A 25,040-nucleotide genomic window follows, 5' to 3' on the forward strand; every position below is an offset into this window, starting at 1 on the left:
GTAGAGTATTGTGGCATGTGTGTGCCCACACCTACACACAGAAGTAAATACATCTCCAGAAAACAACTAAAGACGTATTCTGGAGAAAAACTCTAGAGAGGACGCATTGGCCTCAGCTCAAGTTTGCACCAACTCCTCTGTCCCTGGTGTTTCCCTTAGAGAAACTCAGTGAGAACCTAGTGTCTGTTCTGGGGAGCAAAGCTGAGTTGGTGGCTGGGATGACTACACTTGACAGAACAGCAGACCAGGGAACTGAAAGACACGGTTGTTCCTAGCCCCAGTCTAATAAGGCTGCCCTGCCCAAGACAAAGGGACCAGCATCTCCTCAGGGAATCAAAAGTTTTTATTACCTGATGATCCCTAGTATGGAGCCAGAGATGCTGGGGGTGGCTGATCCTGCGATGTAGGTGGACTGGTGGGGACAGATATTTACAGTACAGGGAGGGGAGCGGTCTGCGTGGGGACAGTGAGGCGACCATTTCCTCAGGAGCTCTGAGAACTTTGGGCTTTGTTTTAGTTGGCACCGAGCTACCTGGAGTGAGTTTTATGTTTATCTTCTTTAGGAAAAGATGTTTAAAGCAAAAGAATAATCCAGCCCAATTTCCAGGCTGAGGATTTCATGATATCAATCCAAATATCACACTATTTAATTCCCCAATAAAACACTGGAAAAAAGACTATCAGTGCTAACACATTTACATACAAAATCTCAACCTAATAGGTAATAGAAGCCTATGTGCCATTTCTAAAACAGTTATAAGATATATACAATTTGGGTATATTAACAAAACAGAATATTACAAAATATTAAAGGCAATTCTCCTGTCTGTGGGCCGTGTCACCTGTTACTTGAAGTTGGCATAGTCTGAGAAGGCATCGATGTACTCTTGCACCACCTTGTAGCAGAATTCATACTGTTCCTGAAGAACAAGCAGAGACAGGGAGGAAAACCCATCACCAAAGGGACTGCTGAAGCTCATTTCCTAATGGACCCCTGCCTGCTTTTTAATTTGGAAATCTCACTATGTATCCCTGGCTGGCTTGGAACTCCTTGTATAGACCAGGCTGGCTCAGAACTCACAGAGATCCACTTGCTTCTGCTCCTGAGTGCTGGGAATAAAGGTGTGCACCACCACCATGGCCTAACAGACCCAGTTTTTGAAATGAAAAACTGAGAGAAAAAAGAATGTTTGTGGACTACAGTGGATCTACAGACAGCTGAGCAGACATGTGAGGACAGTTCTAGGTCCTTCAGTCAGATGGAAGCATGTGAGGCCGAACATGCAGCATCTCAGGTGGCCCTCAGCTGGCTCAGGCTGTCAGGCTGAGATGAATCCTAACTCTGAAAGCTCCCTCTCCTCTCAGATCTCTTAAAACTCATGTTTCCCCTCAAACCTTTCTAGTCCCACAAGATTCAGAAAAACCTTTGCGAATATACAGACTGTCAAGAGTCAGACCTCTGAACAGGAGGGGCTGAGTGAAACAGGCAGGCACTCCTGCCCACTCCTTCCCACTAGAACCCAAAGCCTGGGGGGTTACTCAGGCATTCCTTTGCACATGTGCATGTGGGTATTCGGATGTGGTTGTGCACCCACAGGCCTGAGCATCAAGTAGAGCATTTTCCTCAATTGCTCTCACCTATCCCCTTGAGAAAAGGTCTGAACTAGAAGATGACTGTTTCAGCTTGGCTGGCTGCTCAGTGAGCTTTTGGAATCTGCCTGTGTCTGGTCTCAATGCTGGGGTTACAGATACAGAGAGCCATGCCCAGCCTTTTAGGTAGGTGTTAGGGATCTGAACTCAGGTTTGCAAGCTTGGAGAACAAGTGCTGTTACCCACTGAACTATCTCCCCAGTCTCCAGGCACTGCCTTCTAACCTCCTTTATTCTTCTGGGTAACAGGCTGTGCCTCCACTCTGACCCTGCTTCCCAAGGCACTTCCTGTCTTCTGACTATGGGGCTTGCTCTGAAGGCTCGCTCCTGACAGGGAAGAGCTGTGGTTAGTGTAGTCACAGAAAGACGTGCAGCGTACCAGTGTCTGGACCATGTGTGGCCTCTGTAGTCGCAGGCTCTTGACAGTTTGGAAGACATCCAAAATTCCTTCAGCTTTCACACGCTCCAGGACTGTGCTCAAGGCACAAAAGGTCCCTGTCCGTCCTGCCCCGGCGCTGAAACAGAACAGACACACTTACCACACCTGCTGTCTGTAGCTGTCTATCCTGAGGGGCAAGTGTAGTGAGGAGCAGATGCAGGCTGAGGCTGGTTCTGGGAAGATGAGTCATCCATGGAGCTGTCAGGGGAAGGTATCAGTGGAACAGGAGACCCAAGTTCACCTCTGCCCTCTCAGCCTGGAGTTTTGTGGGAGCAAAGCTCTGGAGAGGTGACTGATGGATTCCTGCTGCCATTCCTGTGTGCACTAGGGTGTGCTTGCGGGGCTGTGGCGACAACTTTCACATACCCTGCCAGCTTGACCTCTTGCTGTCTACCTTCACTGACTAGGCCGTCTTAGTTTTTCTGCACTTGTGTTTGCCGATTCCTTCCCATTCTTTCCAAGGGATTCAAACTTCCATCCTGACACAATCCACTTTGTCCAATATTGCCAGCTGATTCTCTTACCAGACACTGAGTACCTGCTCTATGACACGGGCTGTGAACTCAGCAGTCCTAGACAGAAGATATGCAATAAGCAAAAAGAAGGGGAAACAGCTCCAGGAAGGATGCTCAAGGAAGGCTCTCTGAAAGCAACACCACAGTGACACACTATGGTGGCTGGGAACAAGCCTTGGAGAAGGGCGCTGAAATGCTGAAATGATGTACCTCAATCTGGTGCAGAAGGAAAGGGAGAATGGTAGGGATAGATTAGAGCCCAGGAGCATGCTGGGTACACTGAGCTGACTAGCAAGGAGACCTCATACTGGGCCCCTGTTGGGAGTTTGGGCAGGAGTGGTCTCAACTGATTCTTTTTGTAAAAAACCTGTATGTTTGTGTATGAGATGAGTGTGTGTGAATGGGTTGCAGGGTATGAGAGCATACATAACACAGAGGTTAGAAGACAACTGTCAGAAGTTGGTTTGGCCTTTCATCTTTCGGACTGATTCTGTCTTGTTTCTACCACTGACAGTCAACACCAGGCTAGCTGGCCTGAGAGATTCTGGCCAGTTCTCCAGCTCAGTATCCTATCTCACTGTTGGAGTGCTGGGTTCATAGATGCAGGGACGCCACAGATGGCTTTTTATGTGGGTTCTCAGGATTGCACGGCAAGTGCTTTTACCAGCAGACCATCTGGAGAGCTTGACCAGAGACCGAGATTTGGCAATGGACATTATGAGCAAAGGAGCTCGGATGGGCTACTGAAAAGCACTGTCTGTTGAACTGGAAGTCAGAGCCTGGGCCACAGATGTGGTAGAAACAGTATAGGCATAGAAGGAATTGCTCGTGAGGATGAAAACTACAAAAGAAGCTATTAAAGCATGTCATAGAAATGAGTGGCTTGTGTCCAGTGTGAAAGCCAATGCCAGCCATCTTGAGGCTACATATGTAATCCAGATGAGGGGAGCTGCAACGGAGTGTCAGAATGAAACACACACACACACACACACACACACACACACACACTCACACTCACACACTCTCACGCATGCACTGTTCATAGTATAACTGGAATGGGAAGAGAAAAACTTGGAAGTTAGTACTGCGACACGTTTTGACTGTTTTGCTATATATATTCAAGGATAACCTTGAACTTCTGAACCTCCAGTCTCCACCTCATGAGTGCTGGGATTAACTGTGTGCAACATGCCTGATGAGACTTCACTTTTAAGGGCATACCTCAGGATAAACTTTTTCCCCCTGAGGGTGCTAGGGATTTTTCTCAGGGCCTTAAGCATGCTAGCCAAGTACTCTATCACAGCCTATCATTATTTTCCCCCTAAAACACCATCTGACATAGGAGTCACTTGCTGCCCAAAATAACCCTTACCATTGTTCTCTTGTTGGTTATGTCATGGTTACTGCTGATTTGTACTCAAACCTGGGAGGCATCCTTGACCTTTCCTCTGTTCTCAGTTTCACTGATTTTTTTTCTAAGGATTTATTTATTATGTATACAGTGTTCTGTCTGCACATATGCCTGCAGGCCAAAAGAGGGTACCAGATCTCATTATAGATGGCTGTGAGTCATCATGTGGTTGCTGGGACTTAAACTCAGGACCTCTGGAAGAGCAGCTGGTGCTCTTAACCTCTGAACCATCTATTCAGCCCCTTCACTGATTTTTTTTTTTTTTTTTTTTTTTTTTTTTGGTTTTTCAAGACAGGGTTTCTCTGTGCAACAGTAGTCCTAACTGACCTGGACCTTGCTCTGTAGACAAGGCTGGCATCGAACTTGGAAATCCGCCTGCCTCTGCATCCCAAGTGCTGGGATTAATGATGTGCGCCACAATCACAACACCTGGCTCTTTCACTGATCCTCCCCACCCCCAAACCATTCTTAAAATATCTTTTCTCTTTTCTCACACTTCAGGAAACCAGGCCTACACCCCACATTACCTAACCCATCTCTCCAGTGTTGGCCTCTCTTGCTGCTCCCCTGAATGCGTCACTGTCCCATGCTTTTCTCAAGATCTGAATATCAGCACTTCCTCAGCACATGCTGCGTACAATTCAGACTCCAAAGTACATGCTGATTACCCAGTCATCTGGATCATCAAATGCCATGATGCTCACCAGCACTGTTTCTCCTCATGGTCTGACCAAACTCACCATCAGACCCCATCACCCACCTCTCCTGCTTTCTTTTGGCTCGATGTGAAGGTAGGGGTCAGTAGTACCTGCAGTGCACAGTGATGGGATGGTTCCCGGACTGCTGCTGCTGTTTCTGCACTGCTGCAATGATGTTGATCATGCCCTTCCCGTCACTGGGGATGCCCACCTCAGGCCAGCCATGGAAGTGGAACTGTCGGATCTGCCGACTCTTGTTCTCCTTTGGAAGAAGGGAGATCAGGGAAACAGTGGAAGCCTTGCTTTTCCCATAGGAGCAGCTCCACCCAGTACACATCCCATCTTACCCTGGTGTTGGTGACTAGGAGGTCTCGGACAGTGTAGCTCTCACATTCCTCCTCCTTCTTCAGCTCAACTGTGATGTCTCCATAGGATACTAGGCCATCAGATGGCCAGTACTGGGCACACTTCTCCTGCAGGAACAAATGGAACAGGTATGTGAGGTCAGGGGCCAGAATACTACGTTTGGTAGAGCAGCAGGATTATCCATAGTAGCATGGCTCCTCACAGCAAGGGACCTTTTCTTTTGTCATTTATTTTTAGATTTATTTATGTATGACTGTTTTGCTTGCATGTATGTGCACAACCGGTGTGCCTGGGTCTTATTGTGTAGCTCTGGCTGGCCTGGAACTCATTAAGCACATCAGGTTGGCCTTGAAACTCACAGAAATCTATCCTTCTGCCTCCCAAGTGCAGAGAATAAAGATGTGTACTACCATGCTAGGCCCTCAGTGTCCTCTTTAGTGTAAGAGTTAAAGGAACCCTGAAGGTAGCTAGCTTGAGCATTTCTATCCTTGTTAGTGGGCAGAACAAGCCAGTACCATCAGGTATTATAAGAGAATTAGATATCAAGGGCTAGGTATGGTGGCTCATGCATTCAGGAGGCAGAGGCAAAGAGGACTGTGAAATCAAGGCTGGCTTGGGCTACACAGTAAGATCTGTCTTAAAACTACAAACAAACAACCATCCAACCAATAAATAGGTACTGAAGACCATACCTAGCAGCTTTTAGGTCATGAAATCAGTTACTTACAGGGGTAGGGGACAGAAGATAGAGGGCCCGTCAAGGTAAGGTGGAGGAGGGGGATGGGAACAGAAAATGAAGCCTCTTCCAGCTGGCTAATGGGAGTAATGGGTTAAAGTGGTTTCATTTGGTTCTGACTGACCTGGGGGGGCAGACTCATGCTATACGATCAGCTTCAAGATGACAAAAGCTATTACAGGGAAGTGGGTAAGGCGTACTGATTGAAATAAATCTGACGGCTTGATGGGAGTAGGATTTAATGGATGTTATGAAGAGACACATTAATATAGGGTGAGACTGATGTAAGGGGATTATCTTCATTTAGGCATTCCTCACTTAGCTCTCCATGTGGGCTCAACAACAACAAAAAAATCAGAGATCAGCATGAAAGAAACAAAGTTAAATATTCTGAGAGAAAGAGGGTATATTAGAGGGCCAGTGTGACTAGAGGCGGCCTCTTGGTTGTGGGAGGGTGGTGGTGACCGTTGTTAGAGCTGCATTCTACTGGCTGCTGGGAGTTGACAGAAGGCAAAGGAGAGCTTCAGCTCAGAGATCTACTGAGGTGACTCTGCTCTGATTCAAGGGGCAAGGACCTTTCTTAGGGGGTAAAACATGAGCCTAAGGAATCTAGGGAGCTGGGTGGTGGTTGCGCATGCCTTTAATCCCAGCACTTGGGAGGCAGAGGCAGGAGGATCTCAGTGAGTTCAAGGTCAGCCTGGTCTACAAAGCAAGTTTCAGGACAGGCTCTAAAGCTACACAGAGAAATTCTGTCTTGAAAAAAAAAAAACCCAGCAAAACAAAACAAAAGGAATCTAAGAGGAGGTCCAGACTAAAAATACCTAGGAATCTTGCTAGGATGGAGATATGAAAACAAAGCTGGTGACTAGGCCAACAGAGAACACAATGCCGTGAAGACAATGAAGACAGGGAGAGCAGGAGAGCGAAGTCAGACTGTGACAGGCCAGGAATGGCGCACATTCCCAGAATTCCAGCATTGGGGGTGGTGAGACAAAAGGATCCTGCTTTTTCTTCTCACCCACTCCTTCCCCGAGATAAGGCTCACTATTATAGAGTGTATTTGAAGCCCTGGGTTTATTCCCTAACAGAAAAAACTAGTCATAGTGGTGTACACTTGTAATCCCAAGCACTCCAGAGAGGTAGGGCAGGAAGATCCAAAGTTCAAGGTTATCCTTGGCTTTACAGTGGCTTTGAGGCCTGCTGTGGGACAATGCTCTTGTACACTTGTATTGGTTTAATAAAACGTTGATTGGTCAGTAGCCAGGTAGGAAGTATAGGCGGGATGCCTAGATTAGGAGAATTCTGGGAAGAGAAAAGGCAGAGACACAGTCACCTGCCAGACGCAGAGGAAGCAAGATGAGAATGACTTACTGAGAAAAGGTACTAAGCCATGTGGCTAAACATGAATAAGAATTATGGGTTAATTTGAGTTGTAAGAACTATTTAGTAAAAAACCTGAGCAACAGGCCAAACAATTTAATTAATATAAACCTCTGTGTGTTTATTTGGGACTGAATGGCTATAGGACTGGGCAGAGCAGAAACTTCTGTCTACAGAGCTCAACCTGAGACACATAAGATGTGGCCTATAAACAAACAAACAAGTGAGATGAGGAGGGAGGGCTGGACCCAAGTTTGGGAACTATTTGTCACCACTCCACAGTCCTAAATTGTACACACATGGGTATTTTTAGTAAGGGCTCTACAAACTCAAGCAGGACTTTAAGGACTGAGTGACATAAGTATGTTTATATTTTTCAAAAAGGCACTGCTTGGCTGCCAAATGAAGAACTAAGGTTTGGGCAGGACACAGAAAGTGATGTCAGGCTACTTGAGGTGAGGCCCTATGCTGGCAGGATGCACGGGAGGCATCACTAATGTCCCGCATGTCTGTACCTCACCATGTCAGAGATAATGGTGAGCAGCAGTAGCTAAGCCGTAGGAAAGTGGGCATGCTCAGCAGCTATCAGGACTCACCAACAGACTCAACATGAAGAGTGGGGAGGACGGGAGCTCTAGACTTGTGCCATGAGCAAACAGGGGAAAGGTGCATTTATTTGTTTAAGATGGTATGGTGGTTTGGTCTCATATATGCTCAATCCATGCCCAGTGTCTCAGACCACTTCCTGTTGCCTGCTCAAGATGCAGAACTCTCAGCTTCCTCTCCAGAATCATGTCTGCCTGCATGCCACCATGTGGCACCATGGTAATGGACTAAACATCTGAAAATGTAAGCCACCCCAACTAAATGTTTTCTCCTTTATAAGAGTTGTTATGGTCACGGCATCTCTTCACAGAATGGGTTCAGAGTTGATGAGTGATGATTCTCTCATATCTGCCTCCCAAGAGCTGGGATTACAGCCGTGTGCTGCCTTGCTAGGGTAAAGAGTCCTGCTTATAAAAGAATACTTATTCATATACTGTGCTTCATATGGGTGCACAGGGTGCACAAGGAGGTCAGAGAACAACTTGTAGGAGTTGGTTCTCTCCTTCCACAGAACTCAGGTAGTTAGGCTCAGTGGCAAGCACCTTTATCCACTGAGCCATCTCACTAACCCCAGAGGGCTTTTACAAGAGATATACAAATTAGATTTGTCAAAGGCACCTTTTTTTAAAAAAAAAAATTAACTGGTGTTTTTGTGCATATATAAGTGTGCACAGGAGGCCAGAAGAAGGGCATCACGTGTCCTTTCACATCTTACTTATTCCTTTGAGGCAAGGCTTCTCCCTGAACCCAGGCTTTCTTAGCGAAGATGAAAACCAGAAAGCCCCAGCAATCCTGACTCTGCCCACTAGAGGCAGGGCTACAGAACTGTGCAAAATTCCTGGCTTATTACATGGGTTTCTCGATTGTGCAGCAAGTGGCCAATCTCTCCAACATTTCAAAGGTTCTTTACTTTGGTATGTAGTCCTAACTCTTTACTGTAGCTTAGAAATAACCGTTACCAGGCCACACTAGCTTCTCTAGGCTCACTCTAGTGATTCTGATCCCTGCTAAGAGAGACACAGAGAATCACCTGTTTACTACAGTGCACAACCTTGATGCCAAGAGGCTTCAAAAAATAAGCACTATGGGAGCTCAGTCTGAAATAAGGGATGAAAGATGAAATTAGGGGTGCCCTGTAGAGGCTGTATGATCAGGACTAGAGAGTGGGGAGCAATTTCCTACACTGAGGAGCTGATCTAGGGCATCTTTGAGGTCTCTGTATAGTTGAAATGTCAGACAACACTACTTTTAAATTGGCCTTATGCCTTTTTTCTTTTAAAAAGAAATGACCTTAAGTATGTGTTATAAAGCTGTTGGCCGGGGCTGGAGAGATGGCTCAGAGGTTAAGAGCATTGCCTGCTCTTCCAAAGGTCTTGAGTTCAATTCTCAGCAACCACATGGTGGCTCACAACCATCTGTAATGAGATCTGGTGCCCTCTTCTGGCCTGCAGGCACACACAGAGACAGAATATGGTATACATAATAAATAAATATTTTTTTTTAAAAAAAAGCTGCTGGCCCTGCACTGGGGCCATTCTCTATTCTTGTCTCTAGTACTGAGGAAATCCCTTGATTTTTTTTTTAATTTTAATTGTTTTTGAGACAGGGTCTCATTTTGCAGCCCTGGCTGGCTTAGAACTTGCTCAATCTCATAAAGATTCTCCTGCCTCTGCCTCCACAGTACTGGGATTAAAAGTATGCACACCTCCATATCTGGCTCAAATTCTTTTTTTTTTTAAATTTATTTGTTTTTCTTTTACTTTACATTTCTTAAATTTCATCATTTTTCTGTTGTGTAGTAATTACAAAAGGTGAGCCTGTCTTAAAGACATTTAGAGACTTCTGCTTCAGAGCCCTGGCCTGGCTATACAATTTTTTTTCCACTGGCTTTGCACTACCTGGGAGGTAGGATGGAGAGGGTGTATGTAAAGGCTAGTCTGCGGGGCTGGATAGGGCAGAAAAGTGAAATGGTGGGAAATGTCTGGAAACAACTGGAGGTTCAGGGTGGTTTTCTGCTTCTCCACTCCTGGGAGAAGCTGAGAACTGCTTAGATATTGCTGATCTATTGATATGCCAGAACACGGTCAAAGAAAGATCCAGGTATACTTTATAGTCGCCCCCCAACCTTTTTGTTTCTCATTGCCCAGGGGTCTTTTCTTGAGCTCACCTGGCCTCTCTCTTCCAGTTCTGTTAGCATTACGATGGAGCAGGACTTCCATTCCCAGATCATTCGCCAGAAGTCCTCAATTGTGTGGAGAAGAGGGCCCTGGCTGGCAATGTAGGAGTCTTTCTGCCGGTAGCCCTGAATGTCAGGTTAATTACAGAGGTTGGTCAAGGAGGGGTGAGTGTAAAAGACAAGTGACAGGGACTGCCTGGAGGCACAGGGATTCCAGAACAAGCTCTCTGACCCAGGATCATACCAGGGGAAGGGAATGTGGGGGATGGAGTTAGGAGGAAGACAATGGAAACAGGAACGATTAGATCAGTCTTAGATTCGTGGACACAGTTATGTTATAAGGTTCTTGTCTGGAAATTAGTAGGACGTCTCCTCCACATTCTGTTCTTTGTGGCTAGACAGGCCTAGTACAGGGTGGGCAGGTGGGAGTGAGTTCAGGAGCTGTTGATCGACTTAAAGATATTTTTCTCAAGCAGGTATGTGGGGAGGTACTAGAAGCCCCATGGGACAGACTCAGGGGACATACCCATCACTTACATCAATGAAGGATGCGTTCACATAATCCGTGTTCTCTTCACCGCGTTTGACTGGAATGATTACTCTGTTAAATTCATCTGCAAGGAGGACAGTGAATGGCTTGCAGCTTACCAACGTTCACTTCCTGACCAATCTCACAAGGTAGTGGGGCACAGATATCAATGTTTCTTTGGCTTTTATGCTTTTTATTTCCTGAAACCACTTTGAGGAACAAGAGGCAGTGCTGTGACTCTTGGCTTCAGGTCAATCACTGCACTGAGAGCTGGAGTAGTGCGGGAAACGGGGCTGGAGCAGTAAGACTTGGGTGGGGAGGGTGCTTACATGGAATGATCTGTAAAACTCGGTTCTTCTTCATGTTGGCTGGAAGGTTTCCAGTACGCATCTTGTCATTCTGGATTTTGATTGAAGTTAACTTCTGAATGAAGTAAGAAGTGAGACACTATTATTCCCAGCAAATGAATCCGAGAAGACTCTTGCTACTCACTAGGACCATTCTGCCAGGTCCCCTGACTGCATTTTCTCTTCCCTGTACTGCTCTATCTTCCTTTCTACATGTACTTCTCCTATCTTTAAGTTTTGTAAGAAGTCAAAAGTATTTGAAAAGCAATGCCTTCTAGGCTCCCGTGGAACCTCCTGAGACTCCTCTGGCCTTGAACTTTTGGGCCACTCTTCTGCCATTTAGAAAAATATTCAAACTTTATTACTCCTTCCTGGTTCTGAGGTTGTTTCCTTGTGTGTACGGGTGTTCTGTGTGCACGCATACAGAGGCCAGAGGCTGATGCTGGGCATCCCACCTTACTTTTTGAGACAGCATTCTCTCATGCAACCTGGAGTGTGCTGTTGGTTGGGTGGCCAGAGACTGTCCCCTTCCTCACCTCTGATCCCCAGTAGTGGGGTTACAGGCACAAGCCACCATGCCTAATTTTCACATGGGTACTGAACATCCAAACTGGGGTTGTCATGTTTGTGCAGCATGCACTTTGCCTACAAAACTATCTCCCCAGCCCTTATGCTTGCTTCTGGCTTCTGCTATTCAGAGTAGCCCACACATCAACAATCAAGCACACATTGCAGTGCACTAAGGACTGCTGTAAGTGAATGTTTCTCTGCACACCCACTGTCTGCTCCTGGCCTCTGAGAACACACCATATTACTTTTTCTTTTCAGACAGGGTCTCTCTACACAGCCCTGCCTGTTTTGAAATTTACTATGTACAGCAGGTTGGCCTCCAACTCACAGAGATTCACCTGCCTCTGTCTCCTGAGTGCTGGGATTAATGGAGTGCACCACCACTCCTGGCTCTATTCCATTTTTAAAATTTTGACATAAGAGTCCTGTAATCCTCCTGCCTCAGCTTCTCAAATAGCTGTAATTATAGGCCTGCATTCCTAGGCTCAGCTTAGGCATGAGTACTTCTTCACCTTTTTTTGTTTGTGTTTTGACACAGGATCTTTTTACATAGTTCTGACTGTCCTGGAGTTTGCTATGTAGATCAGGCTGGCCTCAAACTCATAAGAGATCCCCTTGTCTCCACCGCAAATGAAAACCATGCCAATTTTTCAGAGCACTTCTTCTTGATGAGACTGATGAGAGTGGAACTCACTCTGGACACCAGGCTGGCCTCAAACTCACAGAGAGATCCGCCTGCCTCTATCCCCCAAATGCTGGGATTAAAGGCATAAGCCACCAATGCCCAGCCCAAAAGACTTTTTACCTGGCCTTTACATTGCTATACATTATAATCATCTAGGAATGCTGAGGGACTTAAAGAAATACTGTTTTCTATTCATTTTCCTTAAAGACAATTCAAGTGATTCTAATATCCAAGACTCTACAGTTCTGATCCATTCAACTATCATTAGCTGTGGTGCACACAGAGTTAGCATTTTTCCTAAATTATTTTTTCCAGCTGTGTGGTTCTTTTAGTCTGGAGGTTGCCAGCTTCAACTCACCTTAAACTCCTCTTCTAATCCATTGTTGCTAGTTCCTGGGATCTTGTTATAAATTTTTTGCAGGTGGGTTTCCAGAGAAGTCACTTCCAGTTCTGTATCCCCATACAGATAATGCTCCAGAAGGGCCTGGTATATGAAGACGTATTGCATCTGAAATACAGATCATACAGAAGTTTGAGTCACAAACAGCATGGCCCTGGCGGCACCAGATCTTTACTCAGTCTACTTTTCCTTTGATTTTAGCAGGGATAAAGCGATTCATTCACACTGTCCTAACACAGTTAAGCAGAACTCGAAATGCATGAGTTCCCCTGGGGGTGCTTAGCTTGGGAGACAGGGTCCTGGACTGCCAGATTCCAAAGAGTCTGTCAGAAACTGGACACACGTGAAGGCTGGGAAAGTCTGCAAGGTCTTTGACTCCAGCCTGCCTCCACCCCACATCTGTGCCATGACCACAGATCCATCTCACTTTTGCTCTTGGACTTGGCTGTATCATGATTGAAGTTCCTGGCATGCTTGCATTCCTTAAAATCTATTCCCTTATCCATAAGGTCCAGTGAAAATGACAGTTACCTTCCCATTTCTCCCAGCCATAAAGCTACAACCTCCTCCTCTATGCATTATTTCTTTATCTTTCATTTTTTTAAAGATTTATTTATTAGTGATGTATACATTGTCCTGTCTGCATGTATCCCTGCTCGCCAGAAGAGGGCACCAGATCTCATTACAGATGGTTGTGAGCCATCATGTGGTTGCTGGGAATTGAACTCAGGATCTCTGGAAGAGCAGCCAGTGTTCTTAACCACTGAGTCTTCTCTCCAGCCCTATCTTTCATTTCTTTTTTCTTCTTTTTTTCTTTTTGTTACTGTTTTTCAAGATAGGGTTTCTCTGTGTAACAGGCCTAGTTGTCTTGGAACTCACTTCCAGGATGGCTTCAAACTCAGAGATCTGCCTACCTCTGCCTCCTAAGTGCTAGAATTAAAGGTGTGTGCCACCACCATGCCTGGGATTTTATTTTTTTAAACATTTTTATTGATTTTATGTGTATGAGTGTTTTGTCTCATATATGTCATAAGTACCATGTGCTTATACATACACCACCACAAGAGGGTGTTGGATCTCTGGAATTGGAATCATAGATGGCTGTTTAGCTACAAAGTAGATGGTGGAAACTAAATCTGGGTCCTCTGGAAGAGCAACTAGTGCTCTTAACCTCTGAAAGACCTCTCCAGCTCCCATGCTTGGTTTCTTTAAATACGTGACAGAAGGAAAGAACTCACTTGTACTGACCAACACATGTATTCCATATTACATGCATGTGTACATGCACATGTATACACACTACGTGATGTTTATGTGGAGTCCTCTGAGTAGGCAGATATCCTGGTATTAGAAAGCCCTTCCCTTGCCCCGCCCACGGATCACTCACGTCTGTCTGTACCATCTGGCAGCGCTGGGCCCGGATCCGGCTCACAAAACCATAGACATCCACTTTCCGCTCTGAATGCATCATGTCCAGCATGGCATCGATGACAACAAATGTACCAGTGCGCCCTACACCTGCACTGTAGCCAGAGCAAGGGGTTAGGGGATGAGGCCAGGTGTAACTTGGGGGTGCAGACAGGGAAGGGTGGCACAGCCTCAGGCTTCCTACAGGCAGCTAAATTCTAATTCCCAATGGGGTAGAACTGGCACTGCCCTTGAGCCAATAATCCTATTTTGCTAGAACTCCTGGTCTCTGGCTATCAGGGCCTGGGTACCCTGATACTTGTAATGGTTGCAAGGGGCAAGGGTACAGAGCTAGCACTTGACCTAGTTACTTGGCTTCCCAGTTGAGTCTCCACTCCTAGTCTTGGAGAACTGCCCTACTAAGAAAGGTGCTTTAACTCCAACAAGTATGATAGCAAAGTAGATTTACCTCATGTACTGCCAGGAGTATATGCTGAAAATAATGGGGACCAGTGAACAAATTCTCCTTAACTACAAATATGGCTCCTACAGGTAAGATACAGGCTCTGGCTCAAGTCTTCCTCCACAGTTATTTTAGAACCATAGTAAGTTGCCTAACTCCTGTCTTTCCACAAATCACATTTTCTACCCCCGACTAGAATTTGAAGATTCTCTCTGACTGTGGCCTGGGGTCCCAGCTATGCATTTCTTCTGTGTCAGCCTCCTTGGTCAGGGTCCCTGTGCTGTTCCCTTGCTCTGTCCCAGGGGGCAAAAAGTGGGCAAGGGTCAGGCTACACTGACCTGCAGTGGACCACGATAGCCCCTGCATACTGAGGATTACAGGCTTTCACCTTCTTGAGGAACTTGAGCATGCCAATTGGGGTGAAAGGCACCCCAAAGTCTGGCCAGCTGGTAAAATGGAACTGAGTGATGAGGCGCTGTGGTTTTCTGTTGGTCACGTCGCCCACCTGTGAAGTGAGGAGAGTCTGTGTGTTTGTTTTGATAACCGGAGGAGGGTAGCACAAGGGTAGGGGAGGTGTAAGAGTGGTTGTCAGGATAACGGAAAAGTGAGGACTCAGAGAGGCACTAATCACAGATGGAGAATCCTCCCACACAGCAGGCTGAACTGCTATTGTTCTTGGGCTATAAATGAAGGTGAAACTCAGAGAACTTAAATGACCTGACCTAAGCCCCAGAACTATTACAGGAAACAGCAGGGTTAGAGACATAACGCGGGGCTCCTGGTTCTTTTCTTCTTCCTTTTTGGACAGGATCAAACTCTGTAGACCAGGCTTGCATCCTAGTCAGAGAGCGTCCTGCCTCTGCCTCTCAGTGCTGGGATGTACAACCACAGCCAGCAGGGCTTCTGATTCTTGATAAGCCCTCTTTTACAGCACCCTACCCCTAACTCCAGCTCAGGCCCCGGGTCACACTACACCCCTGGAGGTAGAGGTATTTAGAGGGGTGAACACAACACCCAGACTACCCCACTTCCTGAAGCTTCTCTCTACACTGTCTGGTGACATTCAAGGCGATCAAATTTCACCTGCACAGGTCCTACCAGCCATAAAAACCCTGCTCACTCAGCTGTGACAGAAGGTCCTGCAGTCAGGACCCACAGAGATTGTATACTGTGCAATGCCTGACACCCAGACCTCCCCACCTCTTAACAGTCAGCAGATCCTTCTCAAATGCCTGGAAAGGGGGCAGAAGACTGTACCTGCTGAATGCAGAATTTCCGTACTGTGTAGTCCACCAGCACAGTCACGTCCTCAACGGACACACGGACATTCCCGTAGGTCCAGCAACCTTGGTCTGGCCAGTATTGGGCACATTTACACTATAAAGAAAGCAGACACATATCTCTCATGCAAGACTGTCCTGGCAGATGTAAGGGGACCGAGAGAAAGGATCCATAAAGCCTGTATCTCCTCTGTCGCCTACGCCAGCTAAAGGTTTAGTTCCTATAACTTCCTCTCTTCAACTGTACACAGCCTCAGTCACAGACCTGCTCATCTTTTCCACTCCTACCCCTCAGTTCAAGGCAAACCGAAAAACTGTTTTATCTGCAAAATCCGAACTTCCACAATCTCCCAGGTCAGGCCTTAGGGGCAAGCCTGTGTGAAGGAGGGATTGGCAGTTTGCTGTGACAGAGCTACTACATAGCACCCCCACACAGATTATTGCCTTGTTGACCAAATCCTAACAGCTTCCAAGAGCTAATGATCTGCTTAGAGCACACTAACATAAAATCCACCTCTTCCTCTTCCTTTTTTTTGAGAAAGGGTTTTTCTTTGTAGCCCTAGCTGTCCTGGAACTCACTCTGTAGACCAGGCTGGCCTCTAAATCACAGAGATCCAGCTGTCACTGCCTCTGCCTCCTGAGTGCTGGGATTAAAGGTGTGTGCCACCACTGCTAGCCCCAAACTACCCTTCTATGCACTGTGGAGCTGCTGAGCAGTACACCCCAAATCTCACAATGGGTCATGGTGACAGAAGGCCCATCCTTGAGAAAGACTGTCATGAATGAAGATTCATCTCTGTGGGTTGATCTATGGTCCAATGTGGAGGTCTGAATAAGAATGGCCTCAAATGGTTCATGTATTTGCATGCTTCGTCATCAGGGAGCAGCATTACTTGAGAAGGATTAGGAGGTGTGACACTATTGGGGTAGGTGTGGTTTTGTGGAGGAAGCTTGTCACTGGGGTGGACTTTCAAGTTTCTGAACCTGAAGCCAGGCTTCCTGCTGCCTGCAGATCCAGATGAAGAACTATCAGTTACTTCTCCACCAGCACTCCTGCCTGTGTGCCACCATGATGGTAATGGACCAAACCTCTGAAACTATAAGCAAGCTCCAATTAAAAATGCAGTCAGTGCTCTTAACCACTGAGCCATGGCAGAAGACCTGGGTCCAATTCCCAGCACCCACAGTTAACTGTCTATAACTCCAGTTCCAGGGGCTCTGATACCTTCAAACACACACATGTGGGCAAAACACCAATGTACATAAATTAAAAATAAATAAATCTTAAAAAAAAAACAAAAAAAATGCTTCCTTTTATAAGAGATGCTTATAAAAGGTCATGGTGTCTCTTCACAGCAATAGAACAGTGACTGAAACACCCAGGTTTGGTACTTGCTATGTCCCAGCTGTAGAGCTGATTGGGCCACAGAGGAAGAAACTGTTAGAAGCTGCCAGCAGGACGTGGTGCAGGCTCCAGATTCATTGTACTCCTGCTGACCACACCCTTCTCAGAGGCTCTGCTAGTTCAATCGCTCCCTCTATCAGCGTGAGGGTATACTGCAGAAAACCGAGGGAATGAGGGACTAGAGAAGGCAAGGGGAAAGTCCGTTTTCTTTTCTAGCTAATGGACCACTTCTTCCTTCCTGGTTACTTTGGAACTGGAATGAGCTGTTTCAACACCAGACACCACTATCCCCTGCCCTGAGGCTCCTCTGAGGTTTCCTGTGAGGCTACAGGAAGAGACACATGAGCCTGTGGTGATCTATTAGTACAGTAACCACAAAAAGAAGGTAGCTAGGCTCAAGTTAAAGCTCCAGCAGAGCAGACTCTCTACCAGATTTGACTATATTAGGGTCTTGCTTCTCAATTTCCATCTTACCTCCTTTCTCTCCTTCAGGTTGGTCACCATAACGATGGTAGCTGTATTTTGTTCCCAGATCATTCTCCAGAAATCATTCACTGTTTCTTCTTTTGGTCCTAAAGTAGCCAAGAGTGAAGATTGGAAGATGAAAAACAATGCTAGGAAACTGAGAATACTCATTCCTGACTTTTGGAATTCTGTGTCTACATATCTTCAGGGGAACACCCACCCTATTTATCCATTCGTCTATCTACCTGTTAACTTAGTATTTCCCATGTATTTCCCATGTATGTACCAAACACTTCATTAAGATTGTGGGCAGGAGGCTTCCAAATAGGAAAGAACACAGTGATTTTTCTAAGGGTTAAGGATTAAAAGTCATGACAGCTTACTGAATAATCTAGACAATAAGCCACATACTAGCTATGACATTTACTCTGTTCTGTTATACTCTGGAGTGAGTGTCATCAATCCCAGAAAGGTGGAGTGACATGCACAGGCTGGAACTCAAATTTACTTTCCATATAGCCTTTCTCAGAAAACCGTAAGAAGTTTCTGAACAAAAACGAAGCTGTATACAATGAGAGAAAGATGAGATTTAGCAGGAGAGAGGCTAGAAGAATTCTCAGGGTGTAGTAAAGAGAAGTCTTTGCAACCAAACCACCAGGGGTTAGGAACACTGCTATGGAACTGAAGTTTTAAGAAATTCCTCAAATGTACTTAAAACAATTAAACCTCAGGAGGCATCAATAGAGCTCAATGGGTAAAGGTGCCTGAAGCCAAACTCGATGGCCTGAGTTCAGTATCTGGGACCAGAGTAGAAGAAAGAAACAACAGTTTGAAGTTGTCCTCTGACCTTCACACGTATTCCACAGCATGTGTGTGCCAATGCAGCCAGTGCTCCAAAGGATTTTTTAAAAATAGGACCTTTCAATACTAAGTCATCAAGATGAATGTCACAGGTTGTAAACCTACAAGATGCATTCTTTCTGTGTATGAGAGTATGCATGTACATGTTTGTTTGTGTGTGTGTGTGCATGCAAGTACATATTTCTGTAGAGGTGCATGTGTCGGTCTATTAAGGTTTCCTCAGTTGCTCTCCATCTTAATTTTTTGAAGACACTCTCTCACTAACTCAGAGCCTGTTAACTAGATAGGCTGGCTAGCCAGTGAGTCTAGGACTCTTCAGTCTCTGCCTCTCCAGCATTGCGGTCAGGTTCATGTGCTCATGCATTTTAATTCAAGTGCTAGGAATCTAAACTCAGGTTTCCATGTTTGTGCAGCAACCACTTCACCAACTATGCTATTTCTCCAGCCCCCTATATTTTTTTTAGGTGGTAATAATTAGAGAAAAGCTACTGTATTTTTATTATTTCATTTAGTATTTGGGCAAAATCCCACACCCTAAACCCACTATGGAATTGTGGTTGAGACCAAGAAGAAAAAAATTGTCATTACCTTGTGCAGCAATGAATTTGTTCTTTTCTTGGTAGCCCTGGGTGGGAAAGGATGAAAAAGAAAAGTGAAACCCAAAAGTTGGCAGGAATGATATTCTCCAGTCGGCCTCTCAGCCAGTTAACAAAGCCTCCCCTGTAAAAGGTCTAGGCAATTCACAAGAATTTCCATTACAGAAATCCCAAAAGGGTTAGCTTTGGAGAGAAGAATCAAAGGCTAAAAATTCATAGGGTCTAGGTAGGTCTTCTCAAGGTGAATTCTTGGAGAGTACCCAAAGACTAACCCCTGGTCTAGACCATTTCTGATGTTTTACCAGTAGCCAACAATGTGGGTTTTAATGTTAATGGGGTAAGACCTTCCAAGGCAGAGCAAGAGTATAAGGTGATTCCAGGGATGGAGTTGGGCTGGAACTGGGAAGGATAAAGCATTTTTCTTCTTGAGGATGCTTTAGTCAGATGTAAAAACTTTTCAGAAACAGCCAGGTTTGACAATGAGCTTCTCCATTAGTCAGTGGGCGACAAGAAGCAAAGGAGACTGGGGATCCCATCAAAACAGATAAGGAGCCTCCGGGAGACTCTACTGTCAGGGATTTCTTTTCTCTCTGTGCAGACGGCAGTAAAATGGGCAATGGGAAGCAGGCTTGTGGAGACATCAGGTTACACCAAGTCAGTGGTGAAATCAAAGGACCTAAATCTGAGAAGTCATTTCCTATTCTAGTTCAAACAAGAGCAGCAGAGTTGCTTCCTAGCAGAGAAGAAAGCATTTAAAGTCAGCAACAGTAGGCTTCTTAAAACTTTAAGAACAGGAATTTAGTTTTCAGAAATGCTTCTTTATTTTTGGTTGTGACCCTGGCCTTTAATGGCTGAGCCATCTCTCCAGTCCTCCAAAAATGTTTTTAATCTTCATTACAACATGAAAATCAAGATAGACTTAATTCAGGATGCTCAATTCTGCTTCAGTTCTGAATGTGTAATTAAAACTGATGAGCTCTTGAGAAACATGTTAAGTACATCATGCTCCTGGCTTCATAAAAAGTTACTGTTAAATTCCCAAGGAACACGGAGAGCTTAAAAAATAAACACAGACATACACATGGATGTGGAATCCAGCCCCAAAGTGTTTCCTACAAGTTACCTCCATGAAAGAGTACCTAGTGATCACCTAATGAAATAAAGCATAACAGAAGGCAAAACTAGCTGGGTGGTGATGGTGCATGCCTTTAATCCCAGCACTCAGGAGGCAGAGGCAGGCGGATCTCTGTGAGCTCGAGGCCAGCGTGGTCTATAAGAGCTAGTTCCAGGACAGGCTCCAAAGCTACAGAGAAACCCTGTCTTGAAAAACCAAAACCAAACCAAACCAAACCAAACCAAACCAAACCAAACCAAACCAAACCAAAAAAAGAAGCAAAACTACTAAGGGAAGGATGAAACCTGGCTCCTTAGCTCCTTCATTGTCTCTGGTTTCTGAACCAATAGCCCCAGCTAGTTCTACAGGTGGAATTTACACTCTTCCCAGTAGAGAGAAACACTCTGAAAGACTTGTTATGTGCCCTCAGGCCTCTAAAGACAGACAGGAGCCAGTTGTTCTACTCTAGCCTGGAGTCTCTGTCCATGTGTCAATGGCTGTGATCTTCACTAGGTGAGATAACCCGTGTGTTCCCCAGAATGTAGATTTCATGTCCTGCTGTTTGCTCCACCACTCAGGGTCCCTGGGACTATTTCTCTTCTCTTAGGCCTTGACTCACAGTGGACTGGACCCATCAGCCAGACTTTCCTGGCAGCAGGTTTTCTTGTCTTGTTTTCCCATATTTTTACTACTGAGGGTAAAGCCTGCTTTTGTTTGTAGCATTTGAAATGCTCAAAAAAGGGTTCATAGAAATATACAACTAGACTCAGATTTCTGTACTAGAAACCTTAGGAAATGATGAAAGAATCAACAAAAAATATATTTTAAATTACCTAATATTTAAAAAAGAATTAGAAAGAAAGAATTAGCTGCTTAAAAAAAAATCAGATTTGTTATGGTGGAATCAACAGATGACAGCTAATGGCTTTTCCTGGGATAAACAAGAAGAGTACAAGTTCCTTACATTAATGAATGAAGCATTGATGTAATCAGAATCTGGAACCCCTTCAACAGGTGTCAGGTGTACTCTAGAGTGGTCATCTAGAAAAAAACAAGAAGTTCACATTTCAATATATCCAGTTTTGTTTCTTACTGTCCCTGAAGCGGATTAGCCCAGATACCTGTGTCTATGTGACTGAGACATGGCATACCAGTGTTCTTTGGTTTGGTTTGTTTGTTTGGTTTTTCTGAGACATGGTTTCTCTGTGTAGCACTGGCTGGCTGTCCTGGAACTTACTCTGTAGAAAGACTGGCCTCAACTCAGAGACCTGACTGCTTCCTGAGTGCTGGGATCAAAGGCATGGACCCCCACCACTTGGTTTTCTGTTTGTTTTGTTTTGTTATTGCTTTCACATAGTCTTACTTGGTAGTTCAGGTTAATTGTAGTCTAGGCTGCCTTGAACTCAATGGCAATCCTCCTGCTTCAGCCTTGCATGAGTTAGGTTTATAGGAATAAACAACTGCACCTAGTTTTTTGATCGTCCAAAACAGTTTTTTTTAACAAAGTATTTATTATGTATGCAGTGTTCTGCCTGCATATATGCCTACACTCCAGAAGAGGGCACCAGATCTCATTACAGATGGTTGCTGGGAATTGAACTCAGGATTTCTGGAAGAACAGCCAGTGCTCTTAACCTCTGAGCCATCTCTCCAGCCCTCCCAAAACATTTTTTTAACATTTATTTGTGTGCATCTGCACATGTGCATACGTGGTTGTGCCTGTGGAATTCAGCAGACAATTTAAGAGTCAAATCTCTCCTCTGTAATGAGGGTCCTGGAGATTGAATTTGGGTCAGTAGGCTTGGCAGCAAATGCCTTTACCCTCTGAGTTTTCTTGCTGCCTCCAACACCTCCCCTTTAAAAGTGTTACTTAGTCTTAGCACTCAGGAGGCAGGGGTAGGTAGATCTGAGTTTGAGGTCAGCCTGGTCTACACAGTAGGTTTCAGAATAGCCAGGGCTACATAGGCAAACCCTGTCTCAATTTTTTTAATTGATTTTTATTGAGCTCTATATTTTTCTCTGCTCCCTTCCCTGCCTCTCACCTCCCCCTTTCAACCCTCCCAATTTTTTTTTTCTTTTTAAATTTACGATTACTGTAAAAGTCCCAACGCTGTTGACAATGTCTGAGATAACCATCTGGGCTGACTAGCGGGACTGATTAATCTCAGCACTCCTCAGAAACCTTGTGAGTTGGTTTCTGTTAAGAAAAGCCATTATCTGATCCCTACAACCAACTACCTCTAGCGATGGGCAACTAGTTCTGCATTAACTTGAATAAGCCTGTACTAGATCATAGGCCCCACCCTAGTTCCCAGGCTGCTGTAGACATACCCTACTTCCCACTCTATTAACTTCCAGGCTGATCTGACTCACACGCCCCCTCCAGCACTACTGGCTTCCCTTAGACTGGTAAGGCTTCTGCTCTTACTGTTTCCTCTGAACCCCAGAGACAGCCTTGGCAGTTTGAGTCACTGATAACCTTCCTTTCTACCAATGGAGTGGTTTAGTTCGTGGCTTCACTGTGCCCTGGCTTACAGCTAGAAAGAGAACTTTGTATTATAGTTTGAGTAGTGCGTGTATATATGTGTGTGTATGTTTACATGAGTGTGTGCATGTATCAAACAAACAAATTACATAACCTACTTTCTGCCTGGTCCCATGAAGCTGCCCTGCCTGGTCTTCAGAAACAGGCCTGCAAAACTGTGATCCACAGTTTAGTCAGCCTGACTGTGAGGTTGCCTGGGGGAACGTATTCTTCTTTTTGCCCTCCTGTTACCAACCCCAAGACTCTTCCCGTTCTCAAAGAATCTATCTAGAGATGCAGTTTTAGAACACATTCCAAGAAACCCTGCAAACACTCACAAGGCAGGATGTTTACGTATCGATTTTTTTCCTTGTTTTCCTCCTTGGAGGCTGCCTCACAGGTGGCCTGGATAGGACAAGCAGGGAGAGCCTGAAAGGTTAAGAAAAATTAAAGGAGTTATTAAGAGGGATAAATATCAAACAGGTATTCTGCTTTACCAAACCCTGATCTGGTAGGAAGTTCTATCTTTTTGCGGGGAGGAGGTAGGGAGAGGAGGAGGGAAACACAGACCTGCGTGAACATGTGCAGCCTAACATAGAAAATCCACCTTTCTCCAACTATATAGCTTCAAGTCTTATGAATTCAAAACCAAGAATCCACAGGGGTAGGATGCATGCTTTTTATATGGTTATTGTTTAGTTAGGGGCTTATTACAATGCATGATCCAAATGGACTACCCTTGTAAACTGGGAGTGGGGATTATAATGGGAAGAAATGGGTCATTTATTTATTTGTTTGTTTGATTGATTGTTTATTTATCCCACCATGCAAAGACAAGATGAGACTCAAGTGTGAACTATCTGGACAGTCTGCTGATGCAGAGCCTCTTTAGGGGTCTGTCAGAGAGACAAGGCACCTAACCACTGGCATCATAGGGCGAGGAAGCAAGAAAGGTGGGCAGCACTTTCACAGGAATGTGGCAGTGGGGAAGCCGAGGGCCCAATCACGTGACACAGAAGGGTCATCACTTTTGGACAACTATAACAGTTGTTATATATGCACATAGACTGTCTCGACATGAGCAGCCTGGCTGTAGGAACTTGAGCGAATCGGTAACTTTCTCAGTTGTGTTACCTCATCTTCAACAATGAGAGAATACTTTCCACATAAGGAGGAAATGATAAAAAGCAGGTTTCAAGAAATGAATTTTTAAAAAATATGTATTTATTTATTATGTATACAATATTCTGTCTGTGTGTATGTCTGCAGGCCAGAAGAGGGCACCAGGCCTCATTACAGATGGTTGTGAGCCACCACATGGTTGCTGGGAATTGAACTCAGGACCTTTGGAAGAGCAGGCAATGCTCTTACCCTCTGAGCCATCTCTCCAGCCCTCAAGAAATGAATTTTAAGCTGAGCAGTTGTGGTGCACACCTTTAATCCCAGCACTTGGGAGGCAGAGGCAGGTGGATCTCTGTGAGTTTGAGGCCAGCCTGGTCTACAGGAGCTAGTTCCAGGGCAGGCTCCAAAGCTACAGAGAAACCCTGTCTAGAAAAACAAAACAAACAAACAAAAAAATTTCCTAAAGAATTTTATGAAAGTGTGATGCTGAATTTTACCTGAACTGCTCCCCTCATGTGTGTTCCACATATTCAAAACAAAGAAAGCAAAAAAGAAACTAATTTAACTTGGGTAACTGTTCAGAAGAAGGATCAGAAAATTTTTCTGAGTTTTAAAAAAAAGGTCTTATCTTTTGATCCCAGCAACTCTACTTCTGAGAATTTACGTAAAGGAAACCAAACGCCTATGTGAACTTATTTCTTTCATCATTTTTAGAATGACTCAATACTGAAACAACCATAGACTTCAGAAGCCGGGACCAGGGAAATATATCACAGTTCACAATGGCTTTTCATTCATTCTTCTAGCAAATATATGTGTGGATCTATTAGGCTAGGTATACAGCAAGCAATACTGAGTAAAACATACATAGTTCTTGCCGTTGTGTACAATATAAACTTGTGGGTGACATCATTACAAATAAACAAATAAATATATACATATGTACATATATATGATATGTAGCATGATAAATGTAATGAAAAGCAGATGCTATTAGAAAAAGTATCAGAAAGAGCCAAACGGAAATCAAAGGTGGACGTTTATGTGGAAGGATGAGGTGGGAGATGCTATTGCAGGAACAGACAACAGTACCTCTGAAGACCCAGAGACAGGAGACGGTCCTTGGCATAAAGACCTGAAAAGTCAATGAGTGTCATACAAAATAGACTGGTGCAGATGGCAGGAAGAAGAGGGATAGTAAGAAGTGGGAAGATTTTGGCAAGGTGAGACTATTCATTCTCATGCAGATCCTGAAGACAGGGAGTCTGGGTCTTAAGTCTGTGAATAAACTATTGA

The 25,040-nt window shown here is 44.9% G+C and overlaps 1 protein-coding gene across 4 annotated transcripts in view; it reads right to left on the reverse strand.

Annotated features, from left to right (window-relative positions):
* Window positions 1-322: 322 nt before the first annotated feature.
* The window catches only part of Ptpra (protein tyrosine phosphatase receptor type A), a 102,960-nt gene continuing 78,242 nt past the window's right edge, over window positions 323-25,040 (reverse strand). For 3 of the 4 annotated variants that reach the window (XM_048459586.3, XM_048459583.3, XM_048459584.3), the window contains 15 exons: window positions 22,961-23,051; window positions 21,063-21,139; window positions 18,977-19,013; window positions 17,537-17,634; window positions 15,635-15,754; window positions 14,716-14,882; window positions 13,895-14,030; window positions 12,466-12,615; window positions 10,835-10,928; window positions 10,514-10,590; window positions 9,968-10,102; window positions 5,060-5,185; window positions 4,823-4,974; window positions 2,029-2,164; window positions 323-920 (listed from right to left, as the gene is read on the reverse strand). In XM_048459586.3, the coding sequence (XP_048315543.1) occupies window positions 846-920; window positions 2,029-2,164; window positions 4,823-4,974; window positions 5,060-5,185; window positions 9,968-10,102; window positions 10,514-10,590; window positions 10,835-10,928; window positions 12,466-12,615; window positions 13,895-14,030; window positions 14,716-14,882; window positions 15,635-15,754; window positions 17,537-17,634; window positions 18,977-19,013; window positions 21,063-21,139; window positions 22,961-23,051 (1,671 nt within the window). In that variant the 3' untranslated portion in view covers window positions 323-845. Of the gene's footprint in view, window positions 921-2,028; window positions 2,165-2,195; window positions 2,287-4,822; window positions 4,975-5,059; window positions 5,186-9,967; window positions 10,103-10,513; window positions 10,591-10,834; window positions 10,929-12,465; window positions 12,616-13,894; window positions 14,031-14,715; window positions 14,883-15,634; window positions 15,755-17,536; window positions 17,635-18,976; window positions 19,014-21,062; window positions 21,140-22,960; window positions 23,052-25,040 lie in introns of those variants that run through there. The other variant, XM_087911199.1, reaches the window with a different exon arrangement.

Source organism: Myodes glareolus, chromosome 10 (genome assembly GCF_982192425.1).
Source record: "Myodes glareolus chromosome 10, mMyoGla1.1, whole genome shotgun sequence".
Classification (NCBI taxonomy): Eukaryota; Metazoa; Chordata; class Mammalia; order Rodentia; family Cricetidae; genus Myodes; species Myodes glareolus.